This window comes from Mastigoproctus giganteus, chromosome 8 (assembly GCF_048544385.1).
Source record: "Mastigoproctus giganteus isolate SK-2022 chromosome 8, ASM4854438v1, whole genome shotgun sequence".
In the NCBI taxonomy this organism is placed as follows: domain Eukaryota; kingdom Metazoa; phylum Arthropoda; class Arachnida; order Uropygi; family Thelyphonidae; genus Mastigoproctus; species Mastigoproctus giganteus.
In genome coordinates this window covers 233095831-233113018 of record NC_143582.1, presented here as the reverse complement: position 1 = coordinate 233113018, position 17188 = coordinate 233095831, and the positions used below count along the sequence as shown (strand labels likewise).

The 17188-nt window shown below is 37.9% G+C and overlaps 1 protein-coding gene across 1 annotated transcript in view; it reads right to left on the bottom strand.

Annotated features, from left to right (window-relative positions):
• Positions 1-387: 387 nt before the first annotated feature.
• Positions 388-17188, bottom strand: part of LOC150082414 (zinc finger protein AEBP2-like) — a 58433-nt gene continuing 41632 nt past the window's right edge. Inside the window, exon 3 of the mRNA XM_090380515.1 lies at positions 388-541. Coding sequence (XP_090236641.1) covers positions 388-541 — 154 coding nt within the window. The remainder of the gene's footprint in view (positions 542-17188) is intronic.

Genomic DNA, 17188 nt, shown 5'->3' with positions numbered 1-17188 from the left:
TCGGAACCTTCACAAATGTGCACTTTCATATTTGTGTGTAAATATACACATATGTGATCTCTTTCCTACTCTCAACATCATTTATTCTTCATGATTTTCAGTATGATCATCAATGCCTTCCACTATTAAACAGCGTTCTTCTTGAATATTGAAAAATAAAAGTTAACACAACGGAATGATTTGAACTTGAACACCTTTTCTTTATCTTGTATATGATAGTGACAGTGGTTGCTGGAAAATAAATAACTGTGTACTAATACTACTACATAGTATACACACAGTGTGGTGGATTAAATTAAAATAATGGGTGAAAGAAGTGCATTGCTGACTTGATCCACAGAAGTCTGTGTGGCACTTGAGCGAATGGATGGGCATGGTCTCCGAACGTCACTTTCTTTTCCGCTTTCCCGAAGATTGAGAAAGCTGGGCCGAGTATGTTGGATCCCAATGAAGCAATGCTTCACGAGGTAGATGTGAGACTGGAATGGTATGGTGCAGATTCCTAGCAAGTTCAGCTTCTGGAATCCAGTTGTCTGGCAACCTAAAAAAAAGGCACAAATTATTATATCATCAACAGAAATATAAAATGTTTAATATATATTTAATAATTTTATATGTTTAATTATGTTTAGCAATATGTGTTTAATAATACATAGTATTTAACAAATAGTTTATAGCAATTTAGTAGTAGTTATAAATAAAAGTGAAATTTTGAATTTTAAATAATATAACAGTAATAGCCATATAGTGCAAGGAAGCCACAGGCTTTTGCTGTACTGGTTGGGGCAGGGGGGGGACAGAAGTAGATAAGAAAATACAAATAATTTGCTTCCCTCCTCATACAGGTAACTATCCAGTTGACCTTTGCATTTATTCAAAATGTCAGCCTCAACTACTTATGATGGCAACCTATTCCAGCAATCAACGACTTGCTCACTAAAAGAAAACTTCCTACAATCTAGTCTAAGCCTCTTCCCCTGTAATTTTAACTTATGCCCCCAAGTTCTAGAACTCTCTATAACAGTGAAGCTTCTGCCTTTGTTCAATTTACTAACCCCTCAGAAATTCTCACAGCCTTATAAGCTTCAATCAGGTCACCTCTGAGGTTCCTGGTTGGCAATCTCCATAGCCTATATACACAGTCTTTTCTCTGTATGGCAAACAATGTTTGTTTTAAATCAGAAACTCTCCTAAGAATTAATGCTTTTAAAACAGTTAAGCAATAATTATCTGAATTGACAAATACAAGTGATAAAAAAAAAAAAAAAAAATGAATGAGCCACTGCTCAGGTATAATACATCAAAAATTAGAAGCATAGATCTTAAAGAACTGCTTGTTAAATTATAGGCTAATCTTGAAATGAAATATAATGATAAACCAAACAAAGTTTACTGACTCAAATTCATGGGGATGACATCAATAGATGTGCATGAATAACAAACATATGTTTGTTGTTTGTTTGTTATTTGCTTTTTAGGAGCATTAGCAACTAAGGCCATATTGCTCTGGGATATGTGGTGGTCATTCCCTGACCTTTCCACATCCTCCGTATTTAGTGGTGACGGTCTCGAACCCCGGTCTAATCAAGTGTGTGCTACGCACTGTTGCTCCTTCCCACCTGGCTACGGAGGCGGCAAATAAACATATAACTAATTCTGCAATAAGGTTTTGGAATGAACAGAAGTAAGGTGTTTGACGTATATAAACATATGGAGGGATTGGGGGATTCTTTGGTGCATCAAACTACTTTGCCAGTTAGATGTAATATTAATCATATCTTTGATGTATGTTTGTGATCTCTTCACTGACTCTTATATTGGATAATTGGCATACAGACACTAAGTAATTTAAGAGTATAAAAAAAAAAAAAAAAATAAAAAAATAAATTTTTTTTTTTTTTTGAAGACAAATGTTTTTTCAGTGGCTAGCCACACCTAGCAGCCAAAATCATGTAACTGTGTAGAAAATTATGCAGTAATAAAATTAGAAATCTCAACAGAATCTTTGATGTATTCTTACCCTTTTAGAATATCAATAAAGGCTATTTACTGATTTTAATCATTTTTATTCTTTTTTTTTTTTTTTAACAGCACATGAAAATTTTTAATCTTTGATTCAGCTTATTTTTAACAAATAGGTAGTTAGAAATTATGCATGCTACAAAGGATCCAGAAGAGAAGAAAGGAAAAGAAAAGGAGAAACTTATAAATGGAATAAAATATTTTCCATTTTGAATATACTGTAGTTTTATTTTATATGTTTAAGATTTCATGGCAGTGGGTTTTCTTGTTGATAAACCAGCGAAATTCTGTTTGTTGAAATGGCTTGGGCTGTAACTGTGCTTCAGTTTGCACTTCAACTAAGGCCAATGCACTTTAGCTTTGCTAAAGGGCAACTGGGCAACAAACATAACAGGCATCACAATCAGGTGTGAATGGAAGTATATAGATGACTTCATTGACTAGTGTGATTCTTGAAAGAATTTTAAAGTAGTCATACTAACAAAAATTTTAGTATGAATACTTTAATATTTATGTTAACATTTTTGTGTCAGCATGAATACTAAAGACCCATTCTGTTCTGTGTAAAGTCATTTAGAGCTCCAAACAATTTGAAATAAAAAAAAAAATAATAATACAATGTGCACAGTTGTGGCGTTTGTGGCACTAAACTAAGGATCCCTCATGAAGATGAGGGATCCTTAGTTTAGCAGCTATTCAAGCAACCTTTATACTGATAGGTTCCTTATGTAAAGCCTGAATGGTAGACACTGTCAAGTGGATGAATTACAGTTAATTTATACTTAAATTTGTCACTATTCCAGCATACATAACTCAATTGGTGTAAGATGAAGACAAGAACCAAGGCCAATGTAGTAACTTACCCTTTTATCTCATTTCCAACTCAAAGTAACACTCACTCCAGGTATAGTCTCAACCAGCCAACATCCTTGCTAAATTCTGAATCAGGTAACCAAGCAAACTTACTTGTTATCTTGATGATTTTAATTCCAATCAACTAACATAAAAAAAGATTCAGATACCAGGAAACTGATTTTCTCAACCTAAACCAACAGCCTGGGAGGGAACCTATTCCTACCATGGGAGCATTGGATTTCTAGCCTTCCAGATATATCTAGTGACATAAATTGGAGAACTTGGGCATGAAGTTCACACTATGCATGAACAAAATAAAACCATAATGCACAGGGAAACAGACCTTTGAATTTTTCTCAGTCAAACCACATTTATGCACAAAAGAGAATAGCTATGCATCAGGACCAGATGGAACAATTAAACAATGATCAACTGCATGACATCACTTTCAGGGAAGAATTGCTTCACACACTCCGTCTCTCTCTGCATAACCATGCATTGGGAACATTCGACGGAGGTCAAATCTCAAGGAACTGCATGAATAGGCTGTTCGTCTGCAGTGAACAGCCCTTTCCAGCTCATCCCAAAGATGTTCAATCGAATTGAGATCCATGGACTCAGCAGGCCACTGCAGCAAAGAAAAGTCATTGGCATATTCCTGAAAACATTTCATAGTGATTCAGGATTTGTGCACCGGCACATTATCCTGCTGGAAGTAACCTCTTGCTGAGGATAAACTGTCAACATGAACGGATGCACTTGGTCAGCAATGATGTTCAGATATGATGTGGCATTCAGACGTGAATCTATGGGTATCAATGGACCCAACGTGTGTAAAGAAACCATTTCCCACACCATAACACTGCCCCCACCACCTTGCACAGTAGTCATGACATGATGGGTCCATGGATTCATGCTGTTTTTGCCAAATTCTGAGTCTTCCATCAACATGATGTACCAAGAACTTCGACTCGTCAGATCAAGCAACTGTTTTCCAATCCTCGATAGTCCAGTGGTGGTGTTGCTGTGCCCACAGGAGGCATGCTGTCTTGTTCTTCACTGATAACAAAGGTACGCAATGAGGCCATTGGCTGTTGTAGCCCATTCGTGACAAACTGTGACTAGTGGTCAGTTGCGATATTTTGTTCTGCGCACCAAGGTTGTATTCTGACGTGATGTGCGACATTGTATAGCCCGTCTGTTTGCTTGCACAATTCTGGCCATCCTCCTCTGACTTCTCTCATCAACAAGTGATTTTCTTCCACAGGAGTGCTGTTGAGAGAATGTTTTCTGTTTGTTGCATCATTCTTGATACACCCTTGAAACTGTGGTGCATGAAAAGTTCAGGAGAGCCCGTTTCAGAGATGGTTTGTCCAGCACGTCTTGCACCTACTACCATGCACATTCGAAGTCCGTTAGATCACTCCTTTTCCGCATTCTTGCTACAGTTTGTACCCTTAACTGATGGTAGAAAGGTTGTTCTGCTGCATTTATTTCCACAACTGTGGTCATGTGACTTGCAACTTTGTGGGACGTGCCATTTGTGTGCACAGCAGGGGTGTACCTAAGAAAGTGGCAGCACAGTGTATATCTTACCAATGGGAGAGGGAAAATAATAAAATTGACAAGATTACGCACATTCTTCTCCAAGATGCCTATTACACAAGGAACTTCTGCTACCAGATGAAGAAACAAACTGCTTTCAATCCCTTCCATCCAAGAAGACAGAAAATAAGCCAATCAAACAACACCCATCAGGTTATCATATGCTTGAGTGAAATCTAACCGTGTGGAGGAAATATACAATGGGAAAGCAGCAAATATGCTATACAAAAAGGATAGGTAGAATAGCCCTGTTCCACCTATCCAACCATTTGCCAGAGGCAAAAGTTTATGACATAGAGGAGTACAAAATGTAATATTTTTGCACATGTTGGTACTAAATATTTTAAACATACGAGATCAGAGGATTTACTTTTCAGGTACAAGAGGCAATGCCAAGAAAAAGCCACAAGGTAGGGCTAAATTTGAATTTGTGTCTGGAATTTTTCCTAGTCAAGACAAGGGAAAGTACATTAGAATTCAAGAGCTTTATCAATCAATTTCATCTTACAGACACTGTACAATCTAGGCATGACCTCTATTTGTAAACAAGAGAGAGACTATTTTTATAGGGTTGAGATACACTTATATAGAAAGGTGCAAGAATATTAGCAGATGCTTTAAAAACACAGCGGTTTACAAGGTAGGAAAACTGTTTGTTAGGTGGGGGGACAAATACATGGATTGATAATTTCTATTGGGTTATGTTGTGGGAAAGCAAAGGACAAAACCAAACACCTTGTTTTCCGAAGCCCATTAAAGGACCTCATGTAACAACCAAATATATGGGCTTTGTAACATGTATTAAGTTGTATACTAGTGTTAGGAGCAGAGTAAATAAATTCATGAATTTAAAATATTTGTTATTTTTTCAAATGCAGACATTATAGGAATATCACAAACACGGTGCAACTCAGACATTGGGTGGGGACACAGGAAGTGCAGCCAGTTGATATGGGTGGTCAAGGTGATGGTGAGTCAGTTTGGAACAACAAACACTGAAGAAATAAAAATGAGAGTAGCAGTATGCTATAGGCTAAATCACTAAGACGAATATTTTAACACTATATAGACAATTAGAGTGGGCCAGTAAATAAGAATATCATATAATTGGATATTTCAGCCATCCAGCTACTGATTGGTTATTTGTTATTTGGTTTTTAGGAGCATTAGCAACTAAGGCCATATTGCTCCGGGATATGCGGTGGTCATTCCCTGAATGACCTTTCCGCATCCTCCGTATTTGGTGGTGATGGGCTCGAACCCCGGTCTAATCAAGAAGCGTGTGCTACGCACTGACTGCTGCTCCTTCCCACCTGGCTACGGAGGCGCCCCTACTGACTAGAACTTGTGGGTTGATCAGTTACATAGTATTAGTATTAGTATTAGTAACGGCCGTATGGTGCAAGAAAGCCTATGGCTTATGCTGCACCAGCCAAAAAAAAAAAAAAAAAAAAAAAAATCCGAACAAAACAATGATAAAAACAAAAATTAAATAAATAAATAATAATAATTAATAAATAAATAAAAATAATAAAATGAAATTAAAAATTAAATAAAAAGGAAATTAATCCTATCATCCTATGCGCTTCCCTTACCCGAAAGTACTATCCAGATGACCTTTGAATTTCCCCAAACTGTCGGCCTCTACCACCCATGAAGGCAACTTATTCCAGTAATTTATAACTCGCTGGCTAAAATAAAACTTCCTGCAGTCCAATCTAAACATTTCCCCGCGTAACTTGAATTTATGTCCCCTAGTTCTAGCATCATTTATAATCTTGAAAATTTTGTCCTCATTCATTTTACTGATGCCTCTCAGAGCCTTAAACACCTCAATCAAATCTCCTCTAAGGTGTCTAGTTTCCAAACTCTGCAACCCACATATTCGAAGTCTTTCTTCATAAGGACGCCCTTTTGCCGATCTCACTAGGCGAGTTACCCTTCTTTGCACCCTTTCAAGAAGCTCGATGTCTTTCTTTAGGTGCGGTCTCCATACTTGAACACAGTATTCCAAGTGTGGTCTAACATAGGCCTTATATAATGGGATTATCACATCCCTATCTCTACTTGCAAAAGTTCGATAGATCATCGATAGGACACCATGGGCCTTCCTTGCAACCTGTTTACAATGCTCAGAGAATTTCATGTCTGACCGTATCGTAACACCCAAGTCCCTTTCCTCCAGTACTGGGTTTAGTTGAACTCCACCAAGTGAATAAGTTATTTTGGGATTACTGTTTCCCAGGTGTAATACCTTACACTTTGTTGGATTAAAGCACAGCTGCCATTTTTCTGACAATTCTTGAAGTCTATCTAGGTCTCTCTGAAGAAGCTCAGCTTGACAGTGATCATTAACTACTCTACCAATTTTAACATCATCTGCAAATTTAGACATCACGCCCTCTATCCCTTCATCAATGTCGTTTATGAAAATTAAAAACAACAGTGGTCCTAATACTGATCCTTGGGGAACCCCACTTCTTACATCAACCCAATCTGAGGAATAGCCATTTATCACAACCCTCTGCCTCCTGCCCTGAAGCCATCCTTCTATCCATCTAAGGATTTTCCCAGTGATTCCAACCTGTTCCAGCTTATAAAGCAACCGCTCATGTGGGACTGAGTCAAAAGCTTTGCTGAAATCTAAATAAATAATGTCGAAATTATTCCCTAAATCCAGCTCGTGAGTGACCCTTTCGAAATAGCGAACCAGATTTGTTAAACATGATTTTCCCTTTACAAAACCATGCTGAGTATCCTTGAGAATTTCAATTCGATCCAAATGATCCTGAATTCCACCCTTGATCAATGCCTCCATGATTTTCCCTACTACTGAAGTCAGACTGACAGGTCGATAATTTCCCACTTCACTTTTAGAGCCACCCTTATGTATGGGAGATACATTTGCACTTTTCCAATCCAAGGGAATCTCCCCAGAGTCTAGTGATGCTCGCATAACCAGCCTCAGTGGTTCAATGCACTCGCTTGCCGCCTCTCTCAAGATTATAGGGTATATTCCATCAACTCCAGGAGCATTACTAGTCTGTAGGCTTGAAAGTTTTTTCATTAAATAATCTTGCAAAATTTCAATATCATTAATTACATATTTTTCAACTTCGCTCCCACAATTTCCCATTGCCACAAAAGGCTTTTCATTTGTAAATATCGATGCAAAATAACTGTTGAATTCATCTGCAACGGCAGCTGGTGTATTTATTACTATCCCCTTTCCCTTACGTAAAGGTCCGATCTGGTTTGTCCTGCTCTTCTTGGCATTTATATATGTGAAGAATTCTTTATCTCCCCCTCTTTGCTCTGTTTGCTAGTGATTTCTCATAAACTGCCTTTGCCTGTCGAACCTTTTCTGTGGCTCTATTACACATCACCTTGTAGCTATTATAGGCATCAATACTTTTTATTGCTCTGTAACCTTTCCATGCCACCTTTTTCTGCTCAAGTAATGTGGCAACTTCACTATTCATCCAACTTGGAACCCTTCTCGTGGAGTATTTTTTTAATGGTATATACGCATTCAAGGCATCTGTGATTAATGTTTTAAAAGCGTACCACAGTTCAATTGTATTCATTCTCTGCGCGATATCTACCCAGTTAATAGAGGCCATGTAGTACCTTAAGGCATCGTAATTTCCTTTTCTGAAATTAAAACCCATTCCTTTGCCTTTTACTTCTGCTACCTCTCTCGTCATCATCCACCGTAGAACTCCGTGATCACTTCCTGCTACTGGTTCCTCTACTGTCAGCCCTGTTATGTCATCTGATTCATGTGTGATGATGAGGTCTAGGATATTCTTTTCTCTAGTACTTTCCCTGACATGTTGATACAAATAACAGTCATCTAGTTGATTTAAAAATTTTGTTCCCCATGTCGAGTTTCCTTCCCATTTACTCCAATCAATTAGAGGCAAATTGAAATCACCCATAATAAGGCATTGACGCTTACTTGCCCATTCCATTTGCATGTAGAGGCTTTTGTCATAGTCTTCACAATCACCTGGTCTGTAGATTACGCCTACTCGCATTGTACCTTTGTTTCCAACTATCTCACACCATATGAGTAACAGAACTTTTCTGGATTAATTGGACTGAATTAATTAGATTAATTGAAAGTACACTCCAGAACTTTTCTGGAGTGTGCTTTCACAAAAATAACTATAATAGTCTTAGAAAAGTTTTAAAATTATTTTCAGTGGGATAAAACAGGTTTAAAACTGTAACACAGTCCATATATCTGCTTGTTCTATAGTAGCATTTTGGAGAAACAAGAGAAGGGAATGCTCTTGAACACAATTATCAGCAATGACTCCATGTTAATGGAATCTTCATGAAGAGTAAAGGAGACCACTAGGTAGTGGTGATCACAGTGTATTGATGTGGGATTATGTAAAGATAAAAAGATTAAAAAAGTAAAGATAATTCAAAGATTGTAATTACTGTTAAGGGTAAAGGGAAGGGAGTGTGCTTTCACAAAAATAACTATAATAGACTTAGAAAAGTTTTTAAATTCTTTTCAATGGGATAAAACTGTAACACAGCCCATATATCTGCTTGTTCCATGAGGATTCTCAATATGCCGTATAATCCCTGACTCTTTGTTTTCTAGGCTGTTAAAAATGGCAATAGAAGCAGCAAAAGAATCCCTTTCACTCTGCTGTGGTTGCTGTTTAGCTATCAGTCTGCATATGAAGCTAGCAGTTTCTCAACCCACCTAACACTGTCTCAATAGCATCAGCAAATATTCTTACATTCTCTTTTATTTCAGTGTAAATTTCTCTGTAAAGTCTCTCCTGTTAACAAGCACAGACCATGCCAGGAAAAAATCTAAACAAGCTTATACAGTATTCTTAGGGATGAATTGATTGACAAGGCTTTCATATTTAATCCTACCCTGTCATTTTTTTTCAACAGTACCCTGTTTTTGTTTGTTTTAATTTTTTTTGTAAGTGTGCAACTATGGCTATAGTGTGCCATGCTTATGCTGGAAGGTACAATGGTCATTGTAACCTCCACCTGTACTCTGGAAAGGAAAATCCTGGACAGATTTTATTGTTTAGGATTAGGAGGGACTGTATTGATGTCACATTCAGTTGCTTGAGCATCACAGTCGCTTCTGTTCCCACAGCACTGTTTCTAGATGTAGTGCTTAATGTAACTTATACATTATGAATGATTTTTATATTGCTCATCTTCTTTCAAGGAGGCATTTAACTTGTGATTTCTGGAAAATTACACTTATATTTAATTTTCCAGTATCACTGCTTTGTGATTCTGGAAAATTGGCATCAAAAATAAGATGTCGTTGCTGAAAACTGGCCAAAGGTTTTTGGCCAAGTGCATTTCCATTTTTTGTAGTTCTGCAATATTCTGCCTCTTTCAGGTTATAATCAGTGAAGGGCTGTCCTGGTATATGCCACTGATTTGCTAATTGCTTTCCAGATTTTCAGATTATCATAAAATGATAATTATTTTTAGACTTAACCTTTCTTTCATTTTCTAAATTATAAATCTAATCACTATTTACTTGAATAATCACTATTAATGGTTTACAAAGGCCTACATGTTGCTGTCTTTTCTTGAAATTTTTGCAATTAACTCTTGATAACTACACTGAGGTTGTGTGTTATATGACGTTTCCCCATCCATGTATACTGTCGATTGCTTTTTCTCTTACCATTTTATAATGCAAATTAAAAAAAATAATAATAAAATAAATAAGTATATATATATATATATACAGTAAACTCTCGCTAATCCAGTTACAGTTAATCTGGGTGTCAGATAAACCGGATCGAAATATGAAAAATTCTGTGCACAGTTGAGTACTTTGAAAGACACAGGATTTAGGAAGGCAGTGAATCATTCTGACTATGCACAGAGAGATGGAGCATACATTAAATTGTCTTGCATGTTGTTCAGTATCGTTGTTGCCTCTGAGTCGGATGGATGTTATTGCTTATATCGCTTCATTTGCGTACTTCTTTATATGTATGTATGTACATAAATTAACATATTTTATATAATTATGGATTCTAAAGAATTGAAAAGTGGAATAAAAAAAAAAAAAAACATTTTACTTTAACTATCATTAACAAGCTCAAACCAATAGAACAACTTGAAAATGGTGTTCCTAGAAAATAAAAATAATAAAAAAAAATTGCTGAAGAATTTGGTACAGGCCAACAGATTGTGTCATATATTAAAAAATAAAGAGAATCTATAAAGACAATTGCTTTACAATTCGATGTGGGAAAAGAAAAAAAAAAAGAAAGGGGGGGGGGGGTTTCAAATAGACAGACATTAAAAAAGCCAAAATAAGTGTTGCTAGAAGAAGCTGTATTATTATTATTATTAGCCATATGATGCAAGGAAGCCTGAGGCTTATACTGCACCAGCCAAAAGAAATTCCCGAGTTACCCTGTGTGTGTGTGTGTGTGTGTGTGTGTGTTAGTAGTTTTAATGCGATGCAAGAAAGCAAGCTTATGCAGCATCAGCCAAAAAAAAAAAAAAAAAGCTCCCATTTAGCATTAGCATTAGTAGAGGCATTTGATGCAAGAAAGCAAGCTTATGCAGCATCAGCCAAAAAAAAAAAAAAAAACCCACTTCACCCCTCTGTTCGTTCAAAATACCTGTCCAGCTGAGCCTTAAACTTATTTAGGCTATCAACCTCCACTACAAGGGATGGAAGTCTGTTCCACCAACCAACCACCCACTGGCTAAAGGCAAATTTTCGCACGTCTATCCTACATCTGTCTTTCCTCAATTTGAATTTATGCCCTCTCAGGTGATTATTCTGAGATAGAGGAAGAATCCCATCAGCATTAGCATGCTCAAACCATTCAAGGCTTTATATACCTCTATCAGATCACCTCGCTGGTGCCTAGTCTCCAGACACTGTAATTTGCAAAACTTAAGCCTTTCTTCGTAAGAGCACCCCTTTGTTCCATTCACTAATCTTGTTGCTCTTCTCTGTACTCGTTCCAGCAGCTCTACATCCTTCTTGAAATGAGGCCTCCAGACCTGTATACAGTACTCTAGGTGTGGTCTGACCAGCCTTATACAAGGGAATAATCACCTCCTTATCCCTGCTGGAAAAATTCCTGTATATCATTGACAATACTCCATGAGCTACTCTTGCAGCCCGTCTGCACTGCTCAGAGAACTTCATATCTGCCTGCACAACCACCCCCAAGTCCCTTTCATTCTCTACCACTGTCAGTGTAGTACCACATTTACATTTGTCAATGTTAAACTTCATTTGCCACCTCTCAGCCCATCTGCTCAACCTTTCCTGATCCTGTTGCAGCAGCATAGTGTCAGTAGTGTCCTTGACAACCCTGCCAACCTTTGTATCGTCTGCAAACTTGGACATTAAGCTTGATAGACCATCATCAATATCTTTTATAAATACAGAAAACAATAATGGACCCAACACTGAGCCCTGAGGGACTCCACTAATAACATTAGTCCACGATGAGCAGTGTCCATTGATTACCACTCTCTGTCTTCTTCCCCTCAACCACCCCTTTATCCATAGCAGCAATTTGCCTCCAATGTCACACTGCTCCAATTTGTGTAGCAGTCTTCCATGTGCAAGAGTATCAAAAGCCTTTCTAAGATCCAAGTATATAATATCAAAGCTATTTCCTGCATCCAGTTCTTTTGTGACTGCATCATAATATCCAATCAAATTGGTCAGGCAAGACTTCCCCTTAACAAAACCATGCTGTGTCCGAGCTATAACTGAAGTCTTGTCTAAATGATCCTGCAGTGCTTCTTTAACCAGTGCCTCCATTAATTTTCCTGGAACAGAAGTTAAGCTCACAGGTCTATAATTACTTGTGTCAGCCTTTGATCCTCCTTTGTGAATTGGGGTCACATTTGCACATTTCCAGTCTATGGGTACCTCCCCTGAGTCCAAGGAAGTCTCATAATTATGGCTAAGGGTTTGCTTACTTCCTTTGCTGCCTCCTTTAATATAACTGGATAGATCCCATCCACCCGGGTGCCTTTATTGTGTTTATCTTCAACAGTTTCTCCTCCACTTTACTCCCAGCTATTTCAAGATTCTATAGCTTACTGCTAGAGTTGAATACACCTCTGGCATTCCCCTCGCTGAATAACTCCTCATGTGTGAATGTCGATGCAAAATATTCATTTAGTTTGTTAGCTACCTGAGCAGGGTCATCAACAGTTGACCCATCAATATCAAGTGGACCAATCTGATTCATCCCCTTCCTTCTAGAGTTTACATAAGTAAAGAACTCTTTGCTGTTTTTCTTTGCATCCCTTGCCAAGGATTTCTCGTAATCTGCCTTCGCCTGCCTAACCTCCTTTGTAACTTGGTTGCATATCAACTTGTATCTATCATAGGCTTCTGTGTCATGTGTTAATTTGTAAGTATCCCATGCATTTTTCTTCTCTGCCATATGCCTCATTAGTTCATCTGACATCCATTTTGGCCTAAACCTTGAACAATATTTCTTAGTTGGTATGTAAAACCTAGTAGCTTCCTAGATTAATTCTTTGAATGCTTCCCATTTTGAATTTGCTGTTGGTAACATCATCAGTTGGTCCCACTGTATAGAATTTAAATACTGTCTCAATCCATCGTAGTCGCCTTTACGGAAGCGATAACCCTTCCCTTTACCCCTAATGGTAGTTACCTCTTTGAGTAAATCCCACTTCAGCACCCTGTGATCACTGCCACATAGTGGTTCATTTATCTGCAGATTCTTAATGCATGAAGAATCACTGCTGATAATCAAATCAAGAGTATTACTCCCTCTAGTTGCCTCCCGAACATGCTGATGTCAAAAACAATCATCCAATAAATCCACAAAAGCCCTGCTAGTGTGTGAGTGACCAGTCCCCAAATTCCAGTCAATATCTGGGCAATTAAAATCTCCCATTATAAGACTCTCTGATTTACTGGCCCACTCTACTTCCCTGTACAGTTTCTTATTATACTCATCAGAGTCATTAGGCCTATAGCAAACTCCTACTCTCAATTTTGATCTCCCAATGCTTATGTCACACCAAACTGACTCAACACTGCACTGTCCAGCGATGTCGACTGGCTTCACTTCCTTGGATTTTATGCATTTCTTAACTAATAGCATAACCCCTCCCCCCTTCGTATCCTGTCTATCCTTTCTGTAGACGTTGTACTCCCCAAATTCCAGTTCTGCATCCCTTATATCTGTGTGACACCACGTCTCTGATATCCGAACAATATCTGCCTTTGATGTTTTGAGTAATACCTCTCCCTCCATTCATTCCAAATGCCTGTCCAGCTCAGCCTTAAATTTAGCTTCCACAAATCAACTACTCACTGGCTAAAGGCAAATTTCCGCACATCTATTCTACAACTATCTTTCCTCAATTTGAAACTGTGTCCCCTCAGGTTCTTAGTCTGAGCAAGAGGAAGAATCCCATCAGCATTCAGCTTGCTCAACCCTTTCAAGACCTTATACACCTCAATCAGATCACCTAGCAGATGTCTACTTTCCAGGCGCTGAAATTGAAGAACTTAAGCCTTTCTCGGTAAGAGCACCCCTTTGTTCCCCTCACCAATCTTGTTGCCCTTCTTTGTACTCGTTCTAGCAACTCTACATCCTTCCTAAAATGAAGCCTCCAGAACATATTTATGTTCTAAGTTTTTCTTCTTTAAGGCTATCTTTTGCTTCACTTATCCTGATTGTTGCTTAATCCAGATGATCTCTCCCCCAATTAATCCGGATTAGCAAGGGTTTACTGTATATTAATTTTAAACTGGCAGACAACAGTGTTGATTTAGAACAGTGTTTCTCAACCTTTTCATTGCTGTGACACACTTTTATACTTGCTAAATTTTTGTGGCACACTGTTCATATATTCACAAACGGGAAGTTATTTCTGTTGGGTATACAGTCAGTTCCCACTTTACTTGTTCCGGGTTGTGAGTTTTTTTTTTTTTTTCAAGTATCGACAAAATCAAAAATATGAACATTAATTGCAAAAAATGAATGCTAAACATTCATTCATAAATACCGCATTTCAAACCATGCTCGTAGCTATACAATACGGTGTACCCCCACTCTACGATATTAATCCGTTCCAGAGGAACCATCGTATTGTGAAAATATCATAATGTAAACCCAATAACACATTGTCTTTTGGTTATTTGTTCCAAGACCTCAGAAGTTGAAATTTTTGCTAAGCTATTTATCTCTCTAAAAGGTCATTTTTATAATGAAAATTGTATTAGTTACCAATTCAAATCATTAAAATGCACTACATTTTTATTGATATCATATGTTCTGTTATAAGAATCAATTTTGAATGGCTTTGTGACATTTTTCTGAAGCACATTTCTGGAGTTCACAACCATAAAAACAATTTGAACTTTCTGGTTTATTGGTGCAATAAACGGGTAGCCTTGTCGATTAATTCGGCCCTGGAAAGGTTGTTGCAAGGCTCAAGGGGTAGAATTTGTTTCAGCTTGGTCTGTACTTGTTAACAGGAGAGACAGTAAACTCGATGTTATTGCATTTGCGAAAATACCGATAGCTGGAATTGTGTGGGTTTTTATGTTATTATGGTGAAGCATGTTTTCCCTTCACTGAAATATTCAATCATATAAAAAATTAAACAAATTTTCAGAATTTTCTCTTCATTCCTTTATTTGAAGATTAGTTTTTCCATCACTTTGTGCCTGAAGTAAAACAATATTGTGAAGATAAAAATATTCCTTTTCAGGTGATTCTGATTCGCTTTAAACTGGGAAAATTTACAACAGAAACATTCAAAATGTTAAAAACCGGTAATGGTGATATAACGTTAAGTTATATCACCATTACCGGTTTCACACCAGTGTGTCTGAATCTTAAATAAGCAGTTCAGAGATGGGCATGAGGATGTTCGTAATGACCCAAAGAGTTGGTCAACCTCTCAAAACAAGGCCAGAGTTGCAAAAGTTTGGGTAATCAAGTCAAAGAGATTGTACTTTAACCCTCAGATTTGGATATGAATAAGGAGATGATTCACCAAATTCTGCATTAAGGGAAAAGGAAGGTCTATGCAAAATTTATGCCAGAGCCTTATGGATTAGCAAAAGCATCGAAGAGTGTCATCACGTGAGGACTTCACACTTGTAAGGACAATCCTAATTTCCTCACTGTATTATCATTGGCTCACGCAGAGATGGGGGAAACCCCGGGTGCTGTCAGACAACTAATACACTGTATTGTCACTGGAGATGAGTGTTGAATGTTTCAGTGCAACCCAGACAGAAAGCATCAGAGCATTTGGTGCATTTCAAAATTATCACGAAAAGGCTTTGTTTACAGAAGTCCAGAATCAAAACAATGTTAATCATGTTTTTTGACAAACAGGGTGTAACTCATAAGAAATTTGTACTTGAAGGGGAGAGAGTCAATTCTGTGTGCTATATATAGGTGCTTCACAAGCTACTGAAGTGCACTTCTCAGGTGAGGACACAATTCTGAGAGAAAGGCAATTGGTTCTTGTTGCAAGATACTGCCCCACCCATTCCACACTTGTTGTGAAAATATTTCTGATGAATTATAGCATTGTATAGCTCATCCATCCACCTCACTCACCCAATCTAGCATCAGTGGACTTCTTCCTGTTTCCCAAGGTGAAAACTGCCCTCAAAGGAAAGTGTCAGGATGTTAAAGAAAAACATAACTGCAAAACTGAATATTATCTCTTTGGATGCCTTAACTGACTCTTTTCAGAAACTTTTAGAACAGTTAATGAGACCATTCAATCAGGCGGTGATTACTTTGAATAAAAACAAAATGATTTCTGAGTTCCTTCATTTTGCATTCTTTTTATTATGCCAGTCTGGGAACTTTACTGCCACTCCTTATATATACTCCTGCTCAGCAGGCACAGGTATGTGTATATAAAGTCGGGTCTCCATATTTGCGGGATCTGTATTCACGTTGGCAGTTGCAAAATTTATCATACTGAAAATTTGGCTGCTGCTCACTGCTTTCACCCTGAGTGATGGTGGGGCTTGCTCATCTTCAGTCTCCCAGTGTCTGCCTGGGTAGCACAGTAGTATTGTCACTGTCCTCCCCACACTAGGTGGAAAAGGCCAAGTTCAAATCCCATCAATGATGCGAGGAACTTTTATGGGCTTTGTTCACTCCATGGCTGAGTTAGTTGGTCTCAGGCGCAGATAGAGAATTCCCCCCGCCAGAAACTGGGGGAGGGGGTTCATTTAGTAAAACAGGCAAATCGACCAGAGAACACACACAATTTACAGAAACAATGAGCATGGGTATATGTAAGAAATTACCATGTGACCCTAATGTAATAGTTTTGGTTTCAGTCATGCAGAGAGCATCATCCAAGTAGGATGGCTAGTGACCTTTGTGTGTGTCTGCATTAGCCTACTTGGGCTTAAAATATCACCTGTGATTATGTGAATACCCACGAGTTCTAAACAAAGTGCATCTAGTGACAGACAAAAAAGTGATGACTTTGAACGAGAAAGTGCGGATTCTAGATAAATATTGAGAAGGGCTCACATACCATAGGCCGCATGTTTGGTATCAATGAAAGTACCATACGGTACATAAGGAAACAAGAAACTGAGATCAGAGAGGCAGAGCAAACTGGTGGAATTCTTACTGCCAAATACGTGGCTTATGTACATGATAAAGTGATGTTAAAAATG